The sequence below is a fragment of the Rhinatrema bivittatum genome, chromosome 14 (genome assembly GCF_901001135.1).
Source record: "Rhinatrema bivittatum chromosome 14, aRhiBiv1.1, whole genome shotgun sequence".
Taxonomy (NCBI): Eukaryota; Metazoa; Chordata; class Amphibia; order Gymnophiona; family Rhinatrematidae; genus Rhinatrema; species Rhinatrema bivittatum.
The window spans coordinates 22,107,354-22,131,157 of NC_042628.1; the positions used below are offsets into that span (position 1 = coordinate 22,107,354).

Genomic DNA, 23,804 nt, shown 5'->3' on the forward strand with positions numbered 1-23,804 from the left:
ACTGTTGCTTGATCTTTAAATGTGACCCGTAGTGGTTTAGCTGATTTGTTAGACTAAGCTTGAAGAAAGTACGACAGCATTACAATAATGAAATCATTTTAGCTTGTTTTGAAAATTTCACACTTGAATAAAAGATCGTGACTTCCCTGCAGGACTTAAAAAAATGGCTGAATCCCTTAAAGGTTGAATTAACTAGAAATTTGATCTGACAACAGTAAAGCTATTATGTAAAGTTAAGTTTCATACTAAAACTCTTATCAATGAAGTTCCCAAGGGCTATGGTCTATTAAATGTCCCGCGTTCTTAGTTTTGCAAGATAATTGTTTTTCATAACAGAACTTTAGTGGGAAAAAAAATTGCTTTCTTTTAAAGCCAGTTATTTGAAATAGTGTGAAGTTGCTATCGTGTGTTTTTTGGGAGCTGTTTTACTACCATAGTATTTTCCTGACAGTATCTTGCCCTCTGGGAAAAATCCCATGACTTTGTGAATGAACCCCATAGGCACCTTACTTAGGGGCTTAAATTTAGGAGTTCAGCTTTTTTTTTTTTTTCTTAATCTTTGCCTCTTATATTTATAACTTTATGTATTTATCTTATTTTCCGCAGATTCCAGAATAAAGCTGTTCATTTTGGATTCCAATTTAACATTCTTAAAACCAAAACATATCAATACAAAATATAACAATAATGAAATCTAAAAACAATTAAATCAAGTTATTCATAGAACAGAATCACATTGCACAATTTGATTTTTTTTTTAATCTTTCTACCTTCCTAATAAACTCAGCTTTAATCCTTCTGAAACTTAATTAAGCTGCATCCCCTCTCAAGTGATTTCCAAATAAGTTCCACAAAACTGGTCCAGCTGTTGAAAATGTTTTTTCTTATTTCTTGCAGTTTATAGTGCTTAAAAGATAATATTTCTAACAGCTTTTGCTTTATGAAATGAAGGATACAAGATGTTACGTATGTTTTAATCCGTTCAGTTAAGCAAAAGGTTTCATTCTGTATGGTCTTGTGTACAAAAGTTAGCATCTTAAATTAGCTTATTTCTTGTACAGGAAGTCCTCAGACTTAAGACACAATTGGTTCCTGAAAGCTATCTTAAGTCAAAATTGATTGTTCCATAAAAACAATGTTATAAATAGGGGAATAATTTAAATATCCTGAAAACCAATCTTCTTTGGGTAGGAAAAACTAATCCAGCAGGCGATACAGCTGGATTAACTTTTGAAGGGGAAAACTTATCAATATCCACTGAAATAAAATGTCTGGATATAATTTTAGGCTCACAACTTACATTGCGACTGCACATAAAGCACTTAGAAAAAATAGCATTCTATAAATTAAAATTCAGACCATTAAAAATCTTAATCCCCAAAGAATTATCTTCCAGTCTTTTAGCATTGGCACACTTAGACTATTGCTGTGCTATTTGTGTAGTGCTCTCATAAGTTAACACACATATTACAGTTAATTCAGAATGCAGCGGTGTGGATGCTGCTGGGCTTAGCTAGAAGGGTTCACAGTTCCCCAGATTTGTGGGGATTACATTGGTAACCTATAAAATATAGAATACAATTTTGACTGCTGGTTATAACCTTTAAACTCCTTAGGGAAAACACTTTGGGGCAGATTTTAAAAGCCCTGCATGCCGGCGTGCCTATATTGCATAGACCGCCAGTGCGCGCAAAGCCCCGGGACACACGTAAGTCACGGGGCTTTGCTTGGGGGGCGTGCCGGGGGCGGCGCGGCATTCGGAACATTCCGGGGGCAGGGCTGTGGGCGTGGTGCTGCCCGGGGGTGTTCTGGGGGCGTGGCCGAGGCCTCCAAACCAGCCCCCGGAGCAAAGGTAGGGGGAGATTTAGTTAGGGCTGGGGTGTGGGTTAGGTAGGGTAAGGGAGAGTAAGGTGGGGGGGGGGCCAGAAAAAAGTTCCCTCCGAGGCCGCTCCGATTTCGGAGCGGCCTCGGAGGGAATGGAGGCAGGCTACTCGGCTCGGCGTGCGCAGGTTGCACAATTGTGCACCCCCCCTGCACGCGCCTACCCTGGATTTTATGACATGCGCGCATAACTTTAAAATCTACCCCTTTGTGTTCTCTGGAAGTTGGAATAGTATTATCCAGCTCAGTCCCTTCATTCACAGACTCAGCTATTATTGAGAATACCGTGTACTAAGGATTTTAACCGGAAACAGTGTTGAAATAGAGTTTTTTTCCTATGTAGCGCCTGTACTATGGAATGCTCTACTGCAGAATTTACAGCAAGAGGTAGATGTTTAAAAGGTCAGGAAAGGCCTTAAAACCATGTTGTTTCAAGAGGAATTTGCATGTTGATATTTGGATGAATATTGCTAACGGATGTGCTGCAAATTTGTTATTTATGTATAACATCCTGTTTTAATGTTTCAGTTGATTTGTATTGTATTTTGATACTTGTGTGTTGATTATATAAACTGCACTGGATATAATTTTTTATGGAAGTTTGCAGAATGTAAGAGTTTTAATAAATACATTGGTTCTAACACCAGGGCCCAGTATCCTATGTATACCAAAATAGCCCAGAATTTAGTATTTTATAGTATGGTAAAAAGCATAGATAAATTTGAAAACATTTTTTTTTTGTTTGAAGAGGAAAATGCCAAGGCATTACCTACATGATATTGCACTAATACTATTTTGAGGAGAGGAAAACCATGGGACTCTTCCCACTGATGTTATCTTGTCAGGCTTCATGGTCATCAGCTAACCAATATGTGCCTGCCGGGAGATGCTTAAAAGTCGAAACCAGTGTTGTCAGTTGGATAATGAATGTTAGTATAGCAAAGCATTAAGTCGAAGGCTTCCTGTTGACAGCCAATGAAGTTTCTTTAGCATTGGAGAAATGTTCTCAAGATATTTGTTTCCTGTTATTATCCCGGCTGCTGCATTTCAAAATAGTTGTAGTGCTTGTATCATAACTTTGGGAAGACCTAATAAACTGCATTACATTAGTCAAGCACAAAAGCTAGAATTACTGTTCTTAAATTGGTGTCAGATGTCAATTCTTAATTTAAAAAAATGCAGATTTGGCAATGGCATCGGCCCTAATATGGGATCTTAAACTCAGTTTAGTATCAAGCCCTGCCGAAAGATTTTGCGCTTCAGCCTCTAGAGGAATGATAAAAATGACAAAAGATGGATGGCATTATAGGAATGATGCAATCATCAAACCCTTTAATGAGTGGATCATGTCTACCAATCCACAGTGGAACAGTCTTAGTGTTGAAGATTAGCTGTTCATTGTTAACCAATTTTTCACATCGTCAAGATAGTGCCTAAAATGTTTAGTGGGCACACTAACATCTAGACTACATCGAATGCAAAATTGTATGATGTTGGTGTTTATTTGATACACAGTCCCTAAGGCTGTTAAAATCTTCTCCAGGTTTGCAAATCATTATTAAATAGCATCGATGATCTTGCAGATCCTTGCAGTATTCCTGAACTTAATTCTTTTCAACTTAAACAACTCTCACCTTTTCTCTCTGATAAATAAGAGGGAAAAAAAAGATGTGTAGAGCTTATTTTTATAGATTTCAACAATGTTTTATGAATGTGTCAAAAGCAGCAGTTATGTCTAACTGGATAAGTGACACCAATGATCCATCATCTATTTCTGGCCATATGAAATGGGTTGGAGATACAGGCAACATCTCTGTACATGTGTCTTTTCAAAAGCAACCATAATATTCTAGCTTAGTTTCAACAAGTAATTAAATTTTTTCTACCAGTAGTAAAAAAAAAAAAAATTACTTCAGGTGGGATTTTGGGGACATTATAAAATGTTTTGTTGGTAAATTACTAAACTCTAAGGACAAGATGTACTAAAAGTTCTTTTTGTTTTTTGTTTTTTTCCCCCTCCTCATTTTGTAGCTGAGGAAAGTACTTAGTACATCTGGCACTTAATGCAAGAGTCTGAGATTTTGTACAATGCATGCCATGGTAATATGCACGTTTTGGAATCTTGTTGATGACTGTCACATTTGGATTCTGTCATGATGGCTTGTTAATTAAAGAAAATAAAAAAAATGTAGAATCCAAATAGTAGAAACTGTTAATAAGCAAGGTCCACATTGTTTGGTGCCAGCTGCAGCTGTTTATCCAGAGAATAGGTGAGGCACTGTAGAGGCCCTGTGGTCTCTCCAAATGTGTCTATCACAGTTTCTCAATCCTGTTCTAAGGGATCACCTCTGAGGGAGAGGATAATTAAATTTTCATAATCTTTCAGCATCCAGTGCCTCTTCTGAGATTGTCATGCTAATGACTGTCATTGTGATGATGGACATCTGTTCACTGGAAACGGGACTTAATACTGTTGTCTATGAATTTTTATTACTTGGAGTAATTCGTTAGAATTCAAATTTTGTTAAATATCCTGGCTGGTTAGATATTGGGTGTAATTTGTCTCTCTGTACATACTTAAAATTTGTGGTAGTATGTGTAAAAGCAGAAAGGTATTGGTTAAAAAGATATTGCAAAACTGAAATAAATGTAGTGTTCCTGAAAAAGTGGTAGGTGATTAAACAAAGAAAAAAAAACAGCCGTCTCTGTATAAATCAGTGACAACATTTAACAACATAGTGCCAATACAAACTTCCCCAGCCACATGTGCATCCCCCGGTTTTTGCGTGTGCTGGCGAACAAAAATTTACCCTATAATGCAGAGCAAGGGACCCCAACGTCATGATCTCCAGGTTCAGTCCCTAGACTAACATTAGTCCCAGAAGCTTTATTTCACCTCTGACCAGGTGCTAAATTTTCAACGTTAAGAAAACACACCTCTCTGCATTGGGGAGTGATTTGCTTGGGGGAGCACTAATCTGTGTGCACATTTATACTCGGGATTGTGTGCATATTTTTTGTGTGTAAAACTGCTTGCTGCATTGGGAGTACAGTTCTGAGGACAAAGATGTGAGCAGGACCACACACTGACATTTGTGCACAACATAGCTCACCTTACCGCACTGAGGCCTAAGGAGGCACAGGTTTTGTTTTTATGTCCATTTAATTCTTAATTTATGAAAGAATTTATTTTATGAATTCCTGGTCACCCTTAAATGCAAACCAAAAGACATCATTTGCCTGTTTTGTTAAAACTGTCTTGCCATTTCTGTTATCTGTTTTGTGCGTAGAGAAAATGAAGTTCTCAAAGTCCAGCTGAAGAAGTATGTTGGGGCTGTCCAGATGCTGAAAAGAGAGGGGCAAACAAGTGATGGTAAGGTTAAAGAATGCAACCTGTATTAATGCTCCAAAAGCTGGATAATCTCAGCACTCAAATCCCATACAAATATGTGCTTATCATGCTGAAAAGATTCTCCATTGAAACATAAAGGACCATTATATATGTGAGATGAATGGCTAATATCAAGCCCCCATTCCTGCTTTTATTCATAGGGCCAAAGTTAATGTTCTTCCTCAATTTATATATATATATATATATATATATATATATATATCTTATGCAATAAAAACCTTAAGTACATAAGATTTGCCGTACTGGGTCAGACCAAAAGTCCTTCAAGCTTAGTATCCTGTTTCCAACAGTGGCTGATCCAGGTCATAAGTATCTTGCAGAAAGATTCCAAACTGCTTATCCCAGGGATTTCTGCAACTCCACCTTAATGGTTTATGGACTTTTTCTCCAGGAACTTGTCCAAACCGTTTTAAAATGCAGCTACACTAATAACTTTCACTATTTCCTCTGGTGATGAAGTCCAGAGCTTAATTATGTGTTGCGCCAAAAAATATTTTCTCTTATTAGTTTTAAATGTGTCACTTTGTAACTTTATTATATGTTCCCTAGTCTTTGAACTCTTTGAAAGAATAAACAACCGATTAACGTTTACTCATTCCACGCCACTCGTGATTTTATAGACCTCTATCATATCTCCCCTCAGATGTCTCTTCTCCAAGCTGAAGAGTCCTAACCTCTTTAGCCTTTCCTCATAGGTTGGTTGCCCTTCTCTGTACTTTTTCCAGTTCTGCTATATCTTTTTTGAGATGTGGTGACCAGAACTGCACACAGTGCGCAAGATGAGGTCGCACCATGGAGCGATACAGAGGCATTTTGATATTCTCTGTTTTGATCTCCATTTCTTTCCTAATATTTCCTATCATTCTATTTTCTTTTTTGGTTGCTGCTGCACACTGGGCAGAAGATCAACATATTATCAACAATCCTTTTCCTGAATGCTGACTCCAAATGTGGAACCTTAAATTATGTAGCTATAATTTGGGTTACTCTTCTTTTAAGTGCATCCATTTGCTCTGGTTCACATTAAATTTCATTTGCCATTTTGCATGCCCAACCTCCCAGTTTTGCAAAATACTCTTGCAATTTCTCACAATCTTCTTGTGATTTAACAACTTTGAATAACTTTGTGTCATTGGCAAATCTGATCACCTTGCTCATTGTTCCCATTTCCAGATCGTTTATAAATATATTAAAAAGCAGTGGTCTCGTAAATCTCTGTTGGATTGTCATTCTTCCCACTTAGGATCTCTTTCTAATCAGGTTTCAAAGTTTCATCTATTCAAGGAGCCTTGGTTAAAAATAATAATGGTAACTTTCAAACTGGCGTGCCGGCCCACATTTGCTTGCATATGTCGGCCCACACCCAGGGCCATGGCCATTTTATATCATACAAGCGCATATGTGCGCATGTTATGAAATAGTCTGGCCATTTCCATTTTTACGCCAAATTTTAAGCACAAATCCTGCTTTTACCATGTAAATTAAAGGCTTTTAAAGGGGCATGTGCCCCATTTTATCAGTTCATCCACTAGTTCACCCAGATAGGTTCTCCAATCCCCCCGCCCCTGGTTTGATAACTTATGCTCCTCCATTTACACCAGACACTTCAAACCACTCAGAAATGGCCCAATCCTTTTATTTTTTTAACTTACACGTCATCCATAGCAGAAGTAAAGTTACACAGCATAGGACCTCAGCATATCCTGGGGCATGTAAGTATTTATGCCCACGTCTCTGGTTCATGTCTCGAAAGCCCCATGCTTTGCCCAGATCACGCCTATGCCCCACCTCTTTTTGAAAACTTTGGAAATGTGTGCACTGTGGGTGATATGCACATATTTGGGCAGCTTTTAAAATCTGCTCAGTGTGCACAAAGCCAACTAATTCATGTATCCCCTAATTAATGTGTGCACCAGGCTTTTAAAATTCATCTTTATATGTTTCTTTGTACTAGACTTGAAATGTTTGAAAATTCTGTTAGATATAAAAATGTACACTTTGTTAATTTTCCCAGAAGTAGATACGTATCATCTCATGAGATGGTTAAATAATATTTTACTGAGATTTTGACAATATTGCCTCAAAATATGCCTCCTATAAAGTAAAGTGTATTATGTTTCTCCTCAAAAAAGATTGCCTGCCTCTCAAGAAGGAGACATTGACATATTGGTTTCATCTGATATGTTAGATGTTTCTGCTTTATTAGAAAATTCTCAAGATGATACCGTCGCTAGGGAAACCCTGATAGTTACTTTTACCCTGGAAATGGATAGAGTCTTGGTGTTGAAACTTTTTTTTTTTTAGAAATAGATTATCCTCCTTTTTAAGAGGAAAAGTGGATGCCTTTCCTGACCTATCCAATTATACAGAGTTGCAGAAACATTCCTTTTTACAATTAAAATCCCAGGTTTTAGGGTTGGGTATTTCTTATTTTCTTAAATTCCCCTGAAAATGCGTAATAGCATATCAAGGGAATAGATTTATTTTTTGTGATTCTGTACAATTAAAAAGATTCCTCCTCCTATTGTCTTTACTTTTCTTGAGGCTATGGCTGGCCTAGGTTGGAAGCAATTGATTAATAAACTAAAACATAAACCTGGTCGTAGTCTTGACCTTATTTTTATTAATCCTTAATTTGTATGTTTGTCTTCTGTTGATTTGAAACTGGAAATAATACCTTGGTCAGATCATTTTCTAATTTCCATACTATGTGCAATAAAATGTAAGAACTCCAATATTCAGAATAATGTACCAAAAGTAAAAAGGTTGGGCCATATCAATTCTTCACTGTCTTTCTTTCAGTCATGCCAACTATAGCTACTGAGGATACAGACACTGCTGTATCAGTAGAATACTTCTATTGTCAAGACACTTTTTTGAAGGAGTTAATAAACATGTGGATAAAGGTGAACCGGTAGATATAGTATACTTGGATTTTCAGAAGGCGTTTGACAAAGTTCCTCATGAGAGGCTTCTAGGAAAAGTAAAAAGTCATGGGATAGGTGGCGATGTCCTTTCGTGGATTGCAAACTGGCTAAAAGACAGGAAACAGAGAGTAGGATTAAATGGGCAATTTTCTCAGTGGAAGGGAGTGGACAGTGGAGCACCTCAGGGATCTGTATTGGGACCCTTACTGTTCAATATATTTATAAATGATCTGGAAAGAAATACGACGAGTGAGATAATCAAATTTGCAGATGACACAAAATTGTGCAGAGTAGTTAAATCACAAGCAGATTGTGATAAATTGCAGGAAGACCTTGTGAGACTGGAAAATTGGGCATCCAAATGGCAGATGAAATTTAATGTGGATAAGTGCAAGGTGATGCATATAGGGAAAAATAACCCATGCTATAATTACACGATGTTGGGTTCCATATTAGGTGCTACAACCCAAGAAAGAGATCTAGGTGTCATAGTGGATAACACATTGAAATCGTCGGTTCAGTGTGCTGCGGCAGTCAAAAAAGCAAACAGAATGTTGGGAATTATTAGAAAAGGAATGATGAATAAAACGGAAAATGTCATAATGCCTCTGTATCGCTCCATGGTGAGACCGCACCTTGAATACTGTGTACAATTCTGGTCGCCGCATCTCAAAAAAGATATAATTGCAATGGAGAAGGTACAGAGAAGGGCTACCAAAATGATAAGGGGAATGGAACAACTCCCCTATGAGGAAAGACTAAAGAGGTTAGGACTTTTCAGCTTGGAGAAGAGACGACTGAGGGGGGATATGATAGAGGTGTTTAAAATCATGAGAGGTCTAGAACGGGTAGATGTGAATCGGTTATTTACTCTTTCGGATAGTAAAAGGACTAGGGGACACTCCATGAAGTTAGCATGGGGCACATTTAAAACTAATCGGAGAAAGTTCTTTTTTACTCAACGCACAATTAAACTCTGGAATTTGTTGCCAGAGAATGTGGTTCGTGCAGTTAGTATAGCTGTGTTTAAAAAAGGATTGGATAAGTTCTTGGAGGAGAAGTCCATTACCTGCTATTAAGTTCACTTAGAGAATAGCCACTGCCATTAGCAATGGTTACATGGAATAGACTTAGTTTTTGGGTACTTGCCAGGTTCTTATGGCCTGGATTGGCCACTGTTGGAAACAGGATGCTGGGCTTGATGGACCCTTTGTCTGACCCAGTATGGCATTTTCTTATGTTCTTATGATTCTATTGCTCTAAAAAAAAAGAAGCTTATCAGTCAAAACCAAAAACAGAATTCACCTTGGTTTATTTCACATTTTAAAAAGTTGAAAAGCATATTAAGGCATCATGAGCAACGATGGCATAAGAATGCGCTACCTGCATGCAAAAATACATGTATAGTATGTTTAGCTAAAAATAGGAAACAAATTGATATCGCAAAAAAATCATTTTACTCAGACAAAATTTGTCACCAACGGCAATCCTTCTATTTTGTTTAATATGGTTAAATCCTTTACTACTTTAAAACAAGATACCTTTCATAATATTGACAATTCATTCTGTGATGACATTGATTATCGTTTCAAGGAAAGGTTTACTAGCATCTTTGCTGAATTTTCTCACCTTCCCATTGCCAAATCTAATGTCCAAGTAACTCCAAGCACTTGGGCTACTTTTGAGGAGATTGGTTCATTAACAATTTCACAAATTCTTTCAAAAATCAAGACCACATCTAGTCTGCTAGCTTATTAAAAGCCATCCATGACCATATTTCACTACCATTGTCTCGTCCTGATACCTCCTTCACATGTTCTCTTGCACTGCGACGGTGAAAGAGAACATTTGAAGATGGAACATCGCATCATTATCTCCCCTGAAGAAGAAACTTGGATGTTTCGAAACAAGGCCTTGTTGGGAGGACATTGAACAGAGATGATACAGCACTAAGTTAAGTAAATGACGGGAAAACACATTTAAGAAATTTAACTAAGCACTTTGCTAGATTGAAATAAAGTTAAAAGAAACAAATGGGATTTTTAGATTTTTGAATAAAAAAATAGGATGGTAGGGTGGAATGTCAGTGATTACAGTATATGATTTGGACCACCATTAACTTAATGGATTTGAAGTTAATTGAGTGAGTCATTGAATGAGACATCCACCTCCATCTTTAAAAATTTTTTTTAGAAAAATAATAAAATCACGAAGTGGTGGGGTAAAAATAATAAAATACATAGTAAAACAAAAAAATCGGGATCTCATAGAAGTACATTTGTGTGAATAAATTGGGATAAAGTGGGTTGAATGGATATTTTGTATTACAAAGTCAAACAGAAAAGAGTATCTATATATATAGACAACAACCAACAAGGACTAAATTACATAGTCAGTAAACAAAAGCATGGGTGTAGCTTGCTTATTGAGGCAGTTACTACCCCTAACCAAGCTACATATTCAATTAGATGCAGTTTCAACACTGCTCTCTACATTAATGGTGGGGTGGAAGGGAAATAAAACTAAAAGGTACTAAGAGCCAAGCGTAACAAGTAAGAGGAAAAAAAAAAAGTGCATAGCTTGCTGGGCAGACTGGATGGGCCATTTTGGTCTTCTTCTGCCATCATTTCTATGTTTCTATGAACCATATATCTGCATCAGGAGCCATTTGACTTAGCATTTCACCACTTTCTTAACGTGTAACTATTTCCAAATCTTTCTGCTACGTATAACATGGCTGCCAGCCAGGAATGAAGGAAGTGGTGAAGTGTTGATTTACAGGGCTCCAGATGCAGATATATGGTTCAAAACAGTCCTATGTCGGGCACTGTATTTTTAATGCTGAAGATAAAAGTTCTTTGCCTCACCTTCGGGCGTTGAATTTGAGGTTTTGAAGATCGGTGTTTTTACCTTACATTCATTATTGTTTTGAAGTGTCTAATGAATGTGAAACAAGATATTTATTGCATAAAAAATATATAAAAATGAAGAAGAACATGAACTTTGGCCCTTTGCTTATAAACAGGGGTGGTGGTGGCTTGATATTAGCTCTTTGCCTCCTATATATGAAGGTCTTTTGTTTCTTTTTTTTAAATGTGTTTTATTACTGTTTTAAAATAAACAACATTATCATAAATCAGACAAATTCTATGTACCCCACCATTCTCCCTCCACCTTCCCCCCCCCTCCAAGTCCTTCAGTTTTCTAGAAATAAAGAACTCTTGTCCTTGTCTCAATTTTCAAAGACACTCCAAATCTTATCAAACTTTTTCATATCATGCCGGATCGCTGTTAATTTCTCCATCTGGTAGATGTGTAAGAGTCTTTTATGGTCCTTTATGTTACTTTGGAGAATCTTTTTTTGCATGATAAACAAACATTTGTATGGGATTGGAGTATGAAGGCTAAACAATGAGCATACATTATTGTGATAGATTCTGTTAGAAAGTGAATATTTTAAAAATATTATTGTGAGCAAATGTACAACTTTTTTTTTTTTTTTTACTACAGAATATAGGGCTTGTTTCCCTACCTTTTCTTTCTGAAACAGGAGGAAAACCTTGGGGCCTGATTTTAAAAAGCATTTACTTGAGTAAACTGGGATAAGGTTGCAATAACCCTTCCTTCCCCCCACCACTTGAGTAAGCGGGCTTTTGAAAATTGCTGCAGAGTATGCCATTGAATTGTCCTTAGGATTTACTCCAGTAAATGGCTTTTGAAAATTGCTACAGTAGTAGTTACATTTACATGCGTAACTCCTAAGAACATAAGAACATGCCATACTGAGTCAGACCAAGGGTCCATCAAGCCCAGCATCCTGTTTCCAACAGTGGCCAATCTAGGCCATAAGAACCTGGCAAGTACCCAAAAACTAAGTCTATTCCATGTTATCGTTGCTAGTAATAGCAGTGGCTATTTTCTAAGTCAACTTAATTAATAGCAGGTAATGGACTTCTCCTCCAAGAACTTATCCAAACCTTTTTTAAACACAGCTATACTAACTGCACTAACCACATCCTCTGGCAACAAATTCCAGAGTTTAATTGTGCATTGAGTGAAGAAGAACTTTCTCTGATTAGTTTTAAATGTGCCACATGCTAACTTCATGGAGTGCCCCCTAGTCTTTCTATTATCTGAAAGAGTAAATTACTGATTCACATCTACCCGCTCTAGACCTCTCATGATTTTAAACACCTATATCATATCCCCCCTCAGCCATCTCTTCTCCAAGCTGAAAAGACCTAAACTCTTTAGTCTTTCCTCAAAGGGGAGCTGTTCCATTTCCCTTATCATTTTGGTCACCTTTCTCTGTACCTTCTCCATCGCAATTATATCTTTTTTGAGATGCAGTGACCAGAATTGTACACAGTATTCAAGGTGGGGTCTCACCATGGAGCGATACAGAGGCATTATGACATTTTCCGTTTTATTCACTGTTCCCTTCCTAATAATTCCCAAAACTCCTTTTGAAAATACCCCCTTGGTGCATTGGACCCATGGTAGACTTACAAAGCACTGGGTGATGTTTTCTGTAGGTATGACACATGCTTCCTAGCTAGTATGCTATTGAAACCCTCATTTCTTATTTTGTTCAGTGTCCTATCTTCACCAGGTGTGTGTTTTAAATTCATGTCCTCATCAATGTCATATTATGCTATACTTGTAGAGTGCCTTCCTGGAAGAATGCATGTGCGCATCCTGGAAAATAGACTCTGTTACTTCTAGCTGGAACTTCTTGTTAAACATTGTGCACGTTTTAACTGAATTTCATGCAAGCAAAACATGACTGGTTTATGAATTGTGTATCAAGGGTTATTTTAACTGTGAAATCTAGAGTGTACATTGCAATCAAATGGCCTGTTGAGCTAGCATGGCAGGTGTTGCTAAACATTGCACAATTAGGGTGCCATTCAGCATACCAGTTTTTTTTTCAGTCATCTACAGTGGTAAAGCCACGGAACCTAGTAATATATACAGCTGGCCTGATTCTCCAGAAATCATCTGGCCCAGAGAATTTTGAAAAATATACTAATTTGCACCACTCTTTTATAAACTCTCTTGTCTTATCTAGAAAAAATGCATAATCAATCTCCCCAGCTGTATTAAAGTGCCTCTGGAGTTACTGTAGGGTAAGGCTGCAGTAACCCTTCCTCCCCCCACCACCAACGCATGCCAGTGTGAGTGAAACAGCCCATGTCTAAAATGTTAAAAGCATTGAAAAATAATACAAATCCTACTTAGTAGCCTGTCTCCTGATAGATATTTCTTCCCATCCTTGGTGGCCTGGCTACTTGCTGTTTGCAGTGATGATGTGTGTTTATGTGAATGTGCTGCAGTATTAGTTGGAATTACTGCTCTAAAGACGGGATTTTTAACAGGTTTCGGTTTGATTTCTTTGTAGCTGTACCTAGTGTCTGCTAGATAACACAGAACTGCACGAATCCTTTGTCTCCTTTCTGTGAGACAGTTATTTTGATTGCAGAAAGATCCTGCTTTCCTAATACCATGGCTTGCCTTGTGTGAACTCAAGAGTTAAGCCCAGCCACGTTGACTATAGTCTACACTTATTTTCATTGGCATTTACCCCACCTGCATATGCTGGCATGTTATAGATGGTAATCCAGATAGATGGAGTTTGTGGGATTCTGATGGGGGGGAACATGGGGAGAGTGATTACTTGCATGATCAATCTGTTCAATATTTGTCAGGCTTCTGAATCTGAAACAAAAGCTGTTAGTTATGGAAGAGAAGATTTCCCCAAAAGCTGATACTTTTGGACTATGAATCCTGACAGGTATAGTTTCTAGGTATATTTGGTAAGTTACTAAAACACTACATAGAGTGAAATTTGAGTAGTGGTTCCCTAAATACAGTTTAGCTTGAGGCAATTGTGAGACTATAAATCTTGAAGAGAGAATTGCATTCATTACATTTTTACTTAATTTCCTAAAAATTTGTAAATCTCTCTTTATAGTCTGAAACTGAAATATATCTTCTAGCTCTGCTATAACTGAGTTATTGCTGTGATATTCACTTTTCTGATAGTTTTAAAAGGACAATACTATTTACTGTACTAATGCTATAAAAGTAGTTAACGATGATTAAGGACTCTCTAACTTATGCTATGCCTAAAGCTAGGAGCTGATACGTTACTTAATCTGCTTTGCTTGCTCCTCCAAGATAAGCTTAATTAATAAACAAAACATGGAGGTACTGGTCAATCTTTATGGATGAATATGTTTTTAGTTGAATATGAGTTAGTTAGGGCTGAAGGTGGGGGCGAAGAGGATATGAGGAGTAAAAATAGATGAGCTATAATACCCAAAAAAAGAAATACATTTGTCATCCCTGAGCTACCTCTACTGCATGAATGTTGCCTTGAGCTCGATCAGACAAGTTATCTTAGTACGTTTGTGATTTATACCATAAAAAGCACCTTATATTAGACCTGTTACATAAACAGTTCAGGGTCACATGCCTGCTATATTGTTTTATTTTTTACTTTATGATTACTTTTTAAATGTAAGGAGCTCTTAGCCAATCCTGCTTTTAGAATAATTGAAAAGTGAGAGCAATTTCAGTAACTGATGCCACACAAAGAGCCACTCGAAGTCCCTGCCACTGTCGGATGGCCGTTGGTGCACTATATCTTTCTCCTGTTTCCTCTGACACTAAAGGCTGAATTTTAAAAGGCTTGAGCACGCAAAACTTGGGGTTTATGCGCGTGGCCGGGCCTTGCCTGCGCCGCGTGCATTTTCAAAAGGTCCCGGCCATGCACGTAAATCCCGATATGCGCATAAGTGGTGGGCCAGGCGGAGGGAGCATGGTGTGGGCAGAGAGGGGTGGGGTGGGATGGAGGCCGGCCGGGACAGCGGCCATTAGCCGCTATCCCAGGGAAGCGTTGGCCGGCACGCACAAACTACTTCTGCTCCAGGGGGAGCAGTAAGTAATAAAACAAAAAAAAAATCGAAAGTTCAAATGAAGGATTTAGGGGATGGGGGGAAGAGGGAGGGAGTTGAAGTAGGGAACTAGGGGAAGCCCAATGGCGTCGCCATGTGTAATTTACTAAAATTCATCCCCCCCCCTGCGCGCGCCGCCCACACATGCGCGCGCGGCCTACGGATTTTATAACATGCGCGCGCCAGCACGCACATGTTATAAAATTGGCGCATCTATGCGTGCGTGCTGGGAACCGCATGCTCCTTTTAAAATCTACCCCTAAGAGCCAGAGCGTTGGTACAATTTGCTATTAAAACAAGGTCGCTAGCCATGAGTAACAGGGGTTTAATTCCAGCCTGACTCTTTCACTAGCAGCCATTTTTTGTCTCTTTAAATTAATTTTTGTACTCTTTTCCCTCCATCATTTTAGATCCAGCTAAAAGTTCATTAAATTTAGGGAGTAATGACAAAGTAAAGAAAACCTGGCTTCTAGCCCTGAAACATTTAAGAATTTTATTTATGTAGCTGCAGTGTAATGCGCATTTATTTTAGTTGGGGAAATAGATGGGAAATAGATTTTCTTACATTTTTCATGGACAGATTCTGAATACTGTTGTACTGTCTTGTGAAGTGAGAGGGGGAGCTTCAGTATAAGGAACACAAACTAGGAAGCTGAATCACTAAAGGGCACTGCTGCATTAATACATTATTAGTGAATAGACCCCATTGGTGATAATGGGAACTGCAGTAAATAATGCGTCTTTGCGCCTTAACATAGTAGTGCACTTTAGTGACAGCTTCTAGTTTACTGATCTGATTGTACTTTGATTCTTTAATCAAGTTACTGAATACTATAAGCATATAAACAAGGATGGAAATTTAATAGAGTCCATTAGCCATTTGCCTGGCTTTCGTTTCTAGACTTTTTTATCCTTTTGAATGTCTGTTTTTTTTTTTTTAACAAAGCAAAAGTAATTTGGCAACTTTGCAACAAAAAAAAATGAATTATTCCTTAGACAGGAATGCAGTCCTTTCTTACTATTGTGAGCACTTCTAATCACTGCTTTCCATTGAGTCACAGTTTAAATCTCAGCATTTTGAGTCTTTTCTGAATTCCTTCATGAATGCAAGGGAATGAGATTAATTTTATAGTAGACATATTTTAATCAATATTTTCTGTATTTGTGTACACAGTCTAAACCCATCTGAGAAAAGATATTAAGTTCTTCTGCAAAATCAGAGAAGCATTTTAAGGTCTCTAAGCACATTTCTTTTATTTTGTTTAACTCGAGAAAAAAAGTAATATGTGAGCTATGCTATTCTAGTATTCAATTTATTTATCTATTATTGAAAAATATATTTAACCAGTTGTATGGTTAGAAACAAATTATCCTCTAAAGATAATAATAAGAGAATTGTTGAAATATATCCATTATTGATATTTTTGTTAGTTCCTTATGTTCATGTAAATAAAATTAAAATATGAGATAAAACCTGCAGTCTGAAGGACCCATTTGCATAGTTTGCTGGGGCATGGCCTCTTCAAATAATTCATTTTAACTCTGTTTCCAGCAGAAAGAATTGTATTATTACTAGTGCTGGGCTTAGAATTTTTGCAAACCTGAGCACAAAAATGCTTTTTGCTGAAGGGAAATTATTTGACTTTCTTTTATTTTCCTGTCTTTATTAATGAATTTTATTTTATGGCCATAGTGAAAAAGTGTTTTCTCTTGTTTGATTTTCCCTAATTCAGGACCTAGGGGGTCATTTTTCAAATCGCATTAGGGGCCTTATTACGGGCGTTAGGGGCCCTGACGCCCACGATGACACCATAATGCATGTGATAAATATCGCATCGTGAGATGTGTATGCAGATTTAAAAAATGTAGTCAAGTGGGTGGAGTTTGGGTGGATTAAATGAAAATGAGGAGTGCGTAATGTGCTTAACAGCATGCTATTGCGGGATTTAGCACCAGAAATAACTACTTCTTTTTTCCTGGCATTATGCTGTGCTATAGCCGAACCTGGATTTGCGATAAATATCGCAAATTCCATTTCGGGCAGGAAGAGGGGAGAGAAAGAGAGAGAGCCTCTGGGGAGGTATACATAATAGTCAACTTTTTATACCACTGTAAGAGGGGGCATTCTGAACTCAGGTTGAGGTTTTGGTGGTGTGCTAGGTTTTGGGAGGCAGTTTTACATGCACAGTCAGAGGTATGAATAGCACAGTACACATCAGTGAAGATTTTCTGTGATTTGGAGTGATGAAAGGTATAAAAAGATGTGATTTGTACAATGTACTCTCGACCTAGCTTGATGCACTCTCTACCTAGCTGCTATCAAGCTAGGTCGAGAGTACAATGTACAAATCTCATCTCTGTCTATTTTTCATCACTCCAAATCACATACAGCCTTCACTGATGTGTTCTGTGCTATTTGTACCTCTGACTGTACATGTAAAACTGCCCCCAAAACCTAGCCCACCACCAAAATCTCACCCCAAGTTACTAGTTGCTCCTCTTACAGTGGTATAATTAGTTTACTTATATGAGAGCCATATAAGGAATCTCTCTCTCTCTCTCTCTCTGCAGGTGCAATAAATTTAATGCACATTGATCTAAAATAGTTATGCTATATGGTACCTGGAAAATTACCCTAACCATGCCCCCCCTATTTTCGCTATATTTATGGCGATTTGATGAATCTAAGGGTTAGAAAGATGTCTGGCAGAAAGTTATTTGTTGACTTAAGTGAACAAAAAAAAATATGGCTTAGGTTCCTTATATGTCCCAGGGAAACAGAATAAACACCCTGTATAAGGGTTTTCAGATTTATTTCTACTGTGAATTGCAAAACACATTATTAGTGTCATTACACATATATAGCCCCCACCTCTTTTCCAATATGCAGCCACTCTCTTGATCTCACTAACATTTGTAATTGGGAAGCATATTGCATATGTTCAAACCATGATGTCATTTCAAACAAGGACAAGAAGCCAAATACATTTGACATATCACACTGCCTCATTTAATATACTCCTATTTACTATACACAGAACATGCATACACAAAACCTATTCATTGGAATTGGTGTTTAAAAAAAAAAAAGAAATCTTTCATCACTTTCAACACCTTGAAGAGTGGGCAAAGGTTTGGCAAATGAGATTCAGTACCAAGAAGTGCAGCAATGCATTTGGGTATGGCAATCCAAAGGTGCTCTATGTGATGTGCACTGACTGGGAGAAAGACCTCAGGGTGAGAATGTCTGAATATCTGGAGGCAGAGATGCAATGCAATAAGGTGGTGCCTTAGGGCAAAGAGTTGCTGGACTGCAAAAAGAGAGGCATCCCCAGCCCTGTCCTCTCCAACACAGTTAAAAGTTATGCATTTATGTTAAGGTATTACATGAAAATGGAGAAAAATATCACATGTATATTATATTTACATGCACTGCTGTGGCACCAGTCAGAAAAACCTGCAAAAAAAGTAAACACAATTGGAACTCATATGATATTAGGCCTATCATAATACATGTTGAGTGTAGGTTTGGTCCTCAGAAAGCCATGAGTTAACTAAATTAGAAAATAGTAAACCCCCCATATTAAAACATTACTAATTACCAGCACTCAAACAGTAACAACCCTACCTGTGAATATTTTATTTATTTATTTATTTATTTATTTAAGAACTTTTAATATTCCGATGTTCGTGAGACACATTGCACCGGTTTACAATTAACTCAAGAAAGGATGAATTACAATGAACGAGGAGCAGGCGAGAAAGGGGGTGAGGGGGCGGGAAGGAGAAAGAAAAGGAGAAGGAGAAAGGGCAGAAGTAAGAGAAAAAAAGGAACAACCATAATAATGGCATAGGGAACTTATTTACAACATTTCTTAAATTACAGCAATGGGGGCGGAGTACATAGGGAAGGGTATGGGACATGAGCAGTTAAAAGGAAAAATACACAACATAATCAAAGAACATAAAACACTGTAAAACTCCAAAGCCCAAATACACCTCCTGTTAGGAAAATACAACAAGCCAAGCTTCTAAAGATTCTTACAAAGGAAATGTACATTAACAAAATACTTCACCTCAGTCACACATGAAGAACACAGGCAAACTCATCAAATGCAGAAAAAGAAACCATAAGGAATAAAAAGAAATGAGTAGACAAAAACTAAACTAGAAAATGCAACAAACCGGATTCTGTATGCAGTGCAACAATAGAAAAACAAACATTACTACTGCTGATTAAATATCAAACAATACAAACTAAGAAATATAAAGCTTAATGGTAAAACCAAATCAATAAATATTAATTAAAAGAACAAATACACATTTCAAAAAAATAATTCCCAAACACTAATAAAATATTTCAAAAGAGTAGATACATCAAATAACACCCAATAATTTTTTTTTATCAGAAAAAAAAATACCCTGCTTTCCATACCTGGGAAGTTTTCATTTCTAGTCATACTGAGATTGTCATGGATTATCAAGTGAAGAATGGTGCAAATACACACACACACAAGCTGCCTCTCTCTCAAAAACACACGCACATGCTTACACACACACACGCGCGCGCGCGCGCAGACACACACACACACAAGCTGCTTCTCTCTCTCTCGCTCTCTCTTTCACACACACACAAGCTGCTTCTCTCTCTCTTTCTCACACACACACACACACACACACAAGCTGCTTCTCTCTCTCTTTCTCACACACACACTCAAGTTGCCTTTCACCCACATGCACAGACAAGCTGCCATGCACACAAGCTGCTTCTCACACCCACACAAGCAAGCTGTCACTTACATACATAAGCAGGTTACCTCTCTCACATGGGTCCTCTTCTCATTCTTTGGCCCAGCAGGCCTGGACTCTAGTGGCATTCCACAGTCTCTCTACACTCTTCAGCTGCCACCAATCTGGGCTCCAGCGGCAGTAGCTTACAGCGTTTCTCTACTCTTTAGTCACCGCCAGCCTGGGCTTCAGCAGCGACCCAAAGTACTTTCTCCTTTAATTGCTGTCTCCTTTGGGTCCTTCTCTCTGCACACCAGAGCACTGGAACATTGCATAGCAGAGAAAATTCTGGTGTCAATATCATGTGACTAACTTTATCGGCCCACCGGGGGATGCCTGATCTCCCGATAGGCCAATCTGCCCCTGCGTCAAACCCCCGATACAGAAGCCTCCTGTTCTTTAGGATCTCAGTGTGATCCTCCCTCAATTGGTGAAGCCTCATTCGAACCATTGGAATCCGCTACTTTGGAAAATACTTTTTTTCTTCATTGAAGTCACCTCAGTGAGAAGAGTTAACAAACTCCAGGTTCTCGTCCACTACCCTCTGTATCTAGAGCTATATCACAACAGGATGGTTTTTCAAACCCACCCAAAGCTTTTACTGAAAATAATCTTGGCTTTCCATATGTATCAATTTGTTGAACTACCTACCTTTTTCCCAAGGCCCCATATGCATGAGGGAAATAGTCCTCCATATTCTGTACTGCAAATGGGCCTTGGCATATTGCAAAACATATACTCAGCCTTATTGTTGAACTAACCAGTTTTTCATATTATACGACCCTAACTGTCTTAGAAAAGTGGTTGCCAAATTAACTTTATCCAATTGGATAGCTGATTGCATCCATCACTGCTATGACTTAGCAGGATTTCAACTTGCACTCAGTCAAGACTCATCAGGTACAAGCTATGGCTTCCTCAGTTGGTCATCTCTGAGAAGTACCTATCGAAAATATCTGCAAAGCTGCAACATTGTCTTAAAGCCACACATTCACATCCCATTATTGTTTTGATAACATTTCAAAGACTGAAAGTAGATTTGGACAAGCAATTTTATGAAATCTGTTATCTCTGTAGTCGCCTCTCCATAGTAGAGTGTGGGTTGCTTACTAAATAATCACTCCACTGCAAACCTTGGCTTGGGAATCCTCACATGTAATGGCTAATTCAGCCTGCTTATCAATGGAAAAAGCATGTTTGCTTACTGTAAATGGTGTTTTCTTTAGATAGCAGGATAAATTAACCATAGAATACCCACTCACCCACCTCCCTGGAAAGTAGACTATACAGCTATATTCAACTGTGTTACTAAGAAGGTTCACGAGGCAACGCCTGCACGGAAACTCCTGCACATGCTCAGAAGAACATGTAATGACTAATTCATACTGCTATCTATGGAAAATACTGTTTACAGTAAGCAAAATTACTGTACTGCAGCTAGTTGCTTTAAACCCATTCTGCAGAACTGTTAAACATTCACAGATTTCTCCAAGTATTTAACAGAAGCCATAGTACAAAAAGTATACAGATATGGACTTTGGGTAATTTGACATTTTCTCAAGGCCCTATACTTGCTAATGCCTGGAGAATTCACTCCATGTATAATTTGACCAAATGGCAGATTAATCATGATACATGCAGATAGATGCTATTCACAGCCTTTGTATTGCGATTACATTTTGCCATATACATTACTCTTGTTCTTGGGGAAAGATAAGCTATGTATGTTTGGTGATGAAATTATACTATACCTTAATAGGGGAACATTGTTTCTAAACACTTTTTTATTTTTGACATAGTTTGAATCTAATGATTCATATGGAAGAATTATTCATGAAAATGATCTTTTAAGCTTCTTATAATAGCAGAAATTATCCTTCATTAGATGCTGACAGTTTTCTGTGATGAGTGTAATTATAAAAAAAAAATATTCCTCTGCTTTCTATATTCTACAGTGCTAAAACTACGCAAATTAGAGAGTGATAAGAATAGAAAATGAGTAGGAGGGTCAGATTTATAGAACGGGAAGAGCTGGAACAGTAGCAGAATGTTCAAAAAAAGGAATTGTGTGCTCTGCGTTTTGTATTTTTTTTCATCACTCTGGCCTAAGATTTATCCCATTTACTACCAGAATTGTTAAGAGAGTTAATTTTAACTGCATTCATTGTCTGCTAGTAATGCTGCTCCTGAAAATCTTATGAAAGGAGGGGATTTTTTTTTTTCCCTTATGAGACCATGTGTTACATCTTATTTTAAAATTGTACTATATATATAACATTTTTTTATCTTCTTGCAGTAATTGTTCATTTTTTTTTCTTTTCAGTCATGTTACAAGATCATTAACAAAGTGTTTTGTGGATTGTATAGACTTTACCCACCAGGTCTTAAATCAGTAGTTTCCAACCTTTATCATGCAAAAACACCCAGACATGGTCCCTGGTTATCAGTCCCAGTTGCTATTCTCTTCTATCACCCACTCTCCGCTCCTTGTAACCCTTTCCCTCCTTTTCCCCCAGCCTGTGCCACCTCTTACCTTTCACCCCCCCGCCTCATCTCGCTCTCCACTGCCAAACCTCTTTACAAAATCCAAAACATATTTGGTTGAGCCTTTGCAAATCTTTTTGCTGGGTGCTGGCAGAAGTAGTGCTGCTTTGGTTCATTTGGAGACCTGTGTCACAGCCCCCGTTGCATGCAGAAATATGTGCCAAATACTCTAGTTCCCCAGGATCTTTCTTTTTTTTCTATGCTTGTTATCAGTATTTGGAAATATGATGTTGGCAGCTGTTTCAGAACTATTGCAGTGTAATTTTTTTGCATTTTTTGAATGCTAGACAAAAACCAGGCATGACATAGATAGGTTCTTACCTTGACTTTTAATGCCATACTAGCTGAGGTCAAATTTCACTATAAGTTAGGATGGATTTTTTTCCCCTTCTTTATATATTGGTCATTAACAACAGTAAACATTCTGGAATTAGAATAATGTTTTTAATCTCAAATAACTTTTAGAGGGAAAAGTATACAGCTTGATTTCTCTCAGGCAGGTTAAATTACTATGACTGGTAGCTTAATACATGAAATAAATAACTGTGGATCAATAGGATAAACGAGTGACAATCTGTGCAAAAACATAATGTGATTTATATAATTTTTCTAAAGGTTGAGCATACTTAACAGTATTTTTTTTTTCAAACTTAAAATCAAGTTTCACATAGTAAGTACCACTTAAATATAATCATTGCTCTTTTGAAAGTGAAAACATTTTTTGTGATATTCTCTTTTTTTAAGTGAATAAAGCTTTACATTTTAAAATTCAGTCATAGTCCTGTCCTATTTTCATACAGCTGAGAAGACAACACTGCCGCCACTTCTCAGCTTTAAGAAAATAGGACGGGACACTGTCGTTGACTTTTCGAGATAAGTTCTTTCCTCCTCTTGTATGTATCTATATTTTGCATTAGACCTCATGAGAATTTATTTATGCTGTGGCATTATGTTCCAAAAAAGTGATTATCATATGGAATTTTAAGATGCGATTCACTTAAGAAAGGGATTATCACAAAAAATGTTTTCACCTTCAAAATGTTTTAAGGGCAATGACTATTTATATTTAAGCAGTACTCACGTATGTGAAACTTGATTTTCAAGTTTGAAAAAATACCACAAGTATGACTACCCTTTAAAAAAAAAAAAAAAAAAATATTTTTTGCTCAGATTTTCACTGGTATATCCTATTGGTCCATGGTTATTTATCTGCTTTCCTCACATTTTTGAGGTTGTATGTAAACTCAGCTTAATTAATCTAACATGAAAGTTATACAGGATGCATACTCAAGT

At 37.5% G+C, this 23,804-nt stretch overlaps 1 protein-coding gene across 3 annotated transcripts in view; it reads left to right on the forward strand.

Annotated features, from left to right (window-relative positions):
• Positions 1–23,804, forward strand: part of SNX29 (sorting nexin 29) — a 464,358-nt gene that overhangs the window by 130,962 nt on the left and 309,592 nt on the right. For all 3 annotated transcript variants that reach the window (XM_029577102.1, XM_029577103.1, XM_029577101.1), the window contains exon 14: positions 5,172–5,254. In XM_029577102.1, coding sequence (XP_029432962.1) covers positions 5,172–5,254 — 83 coding nt within the window. The remainder of the gene's footprint in view (positions 1–5,171; positions 5,255–23,804) is intronic.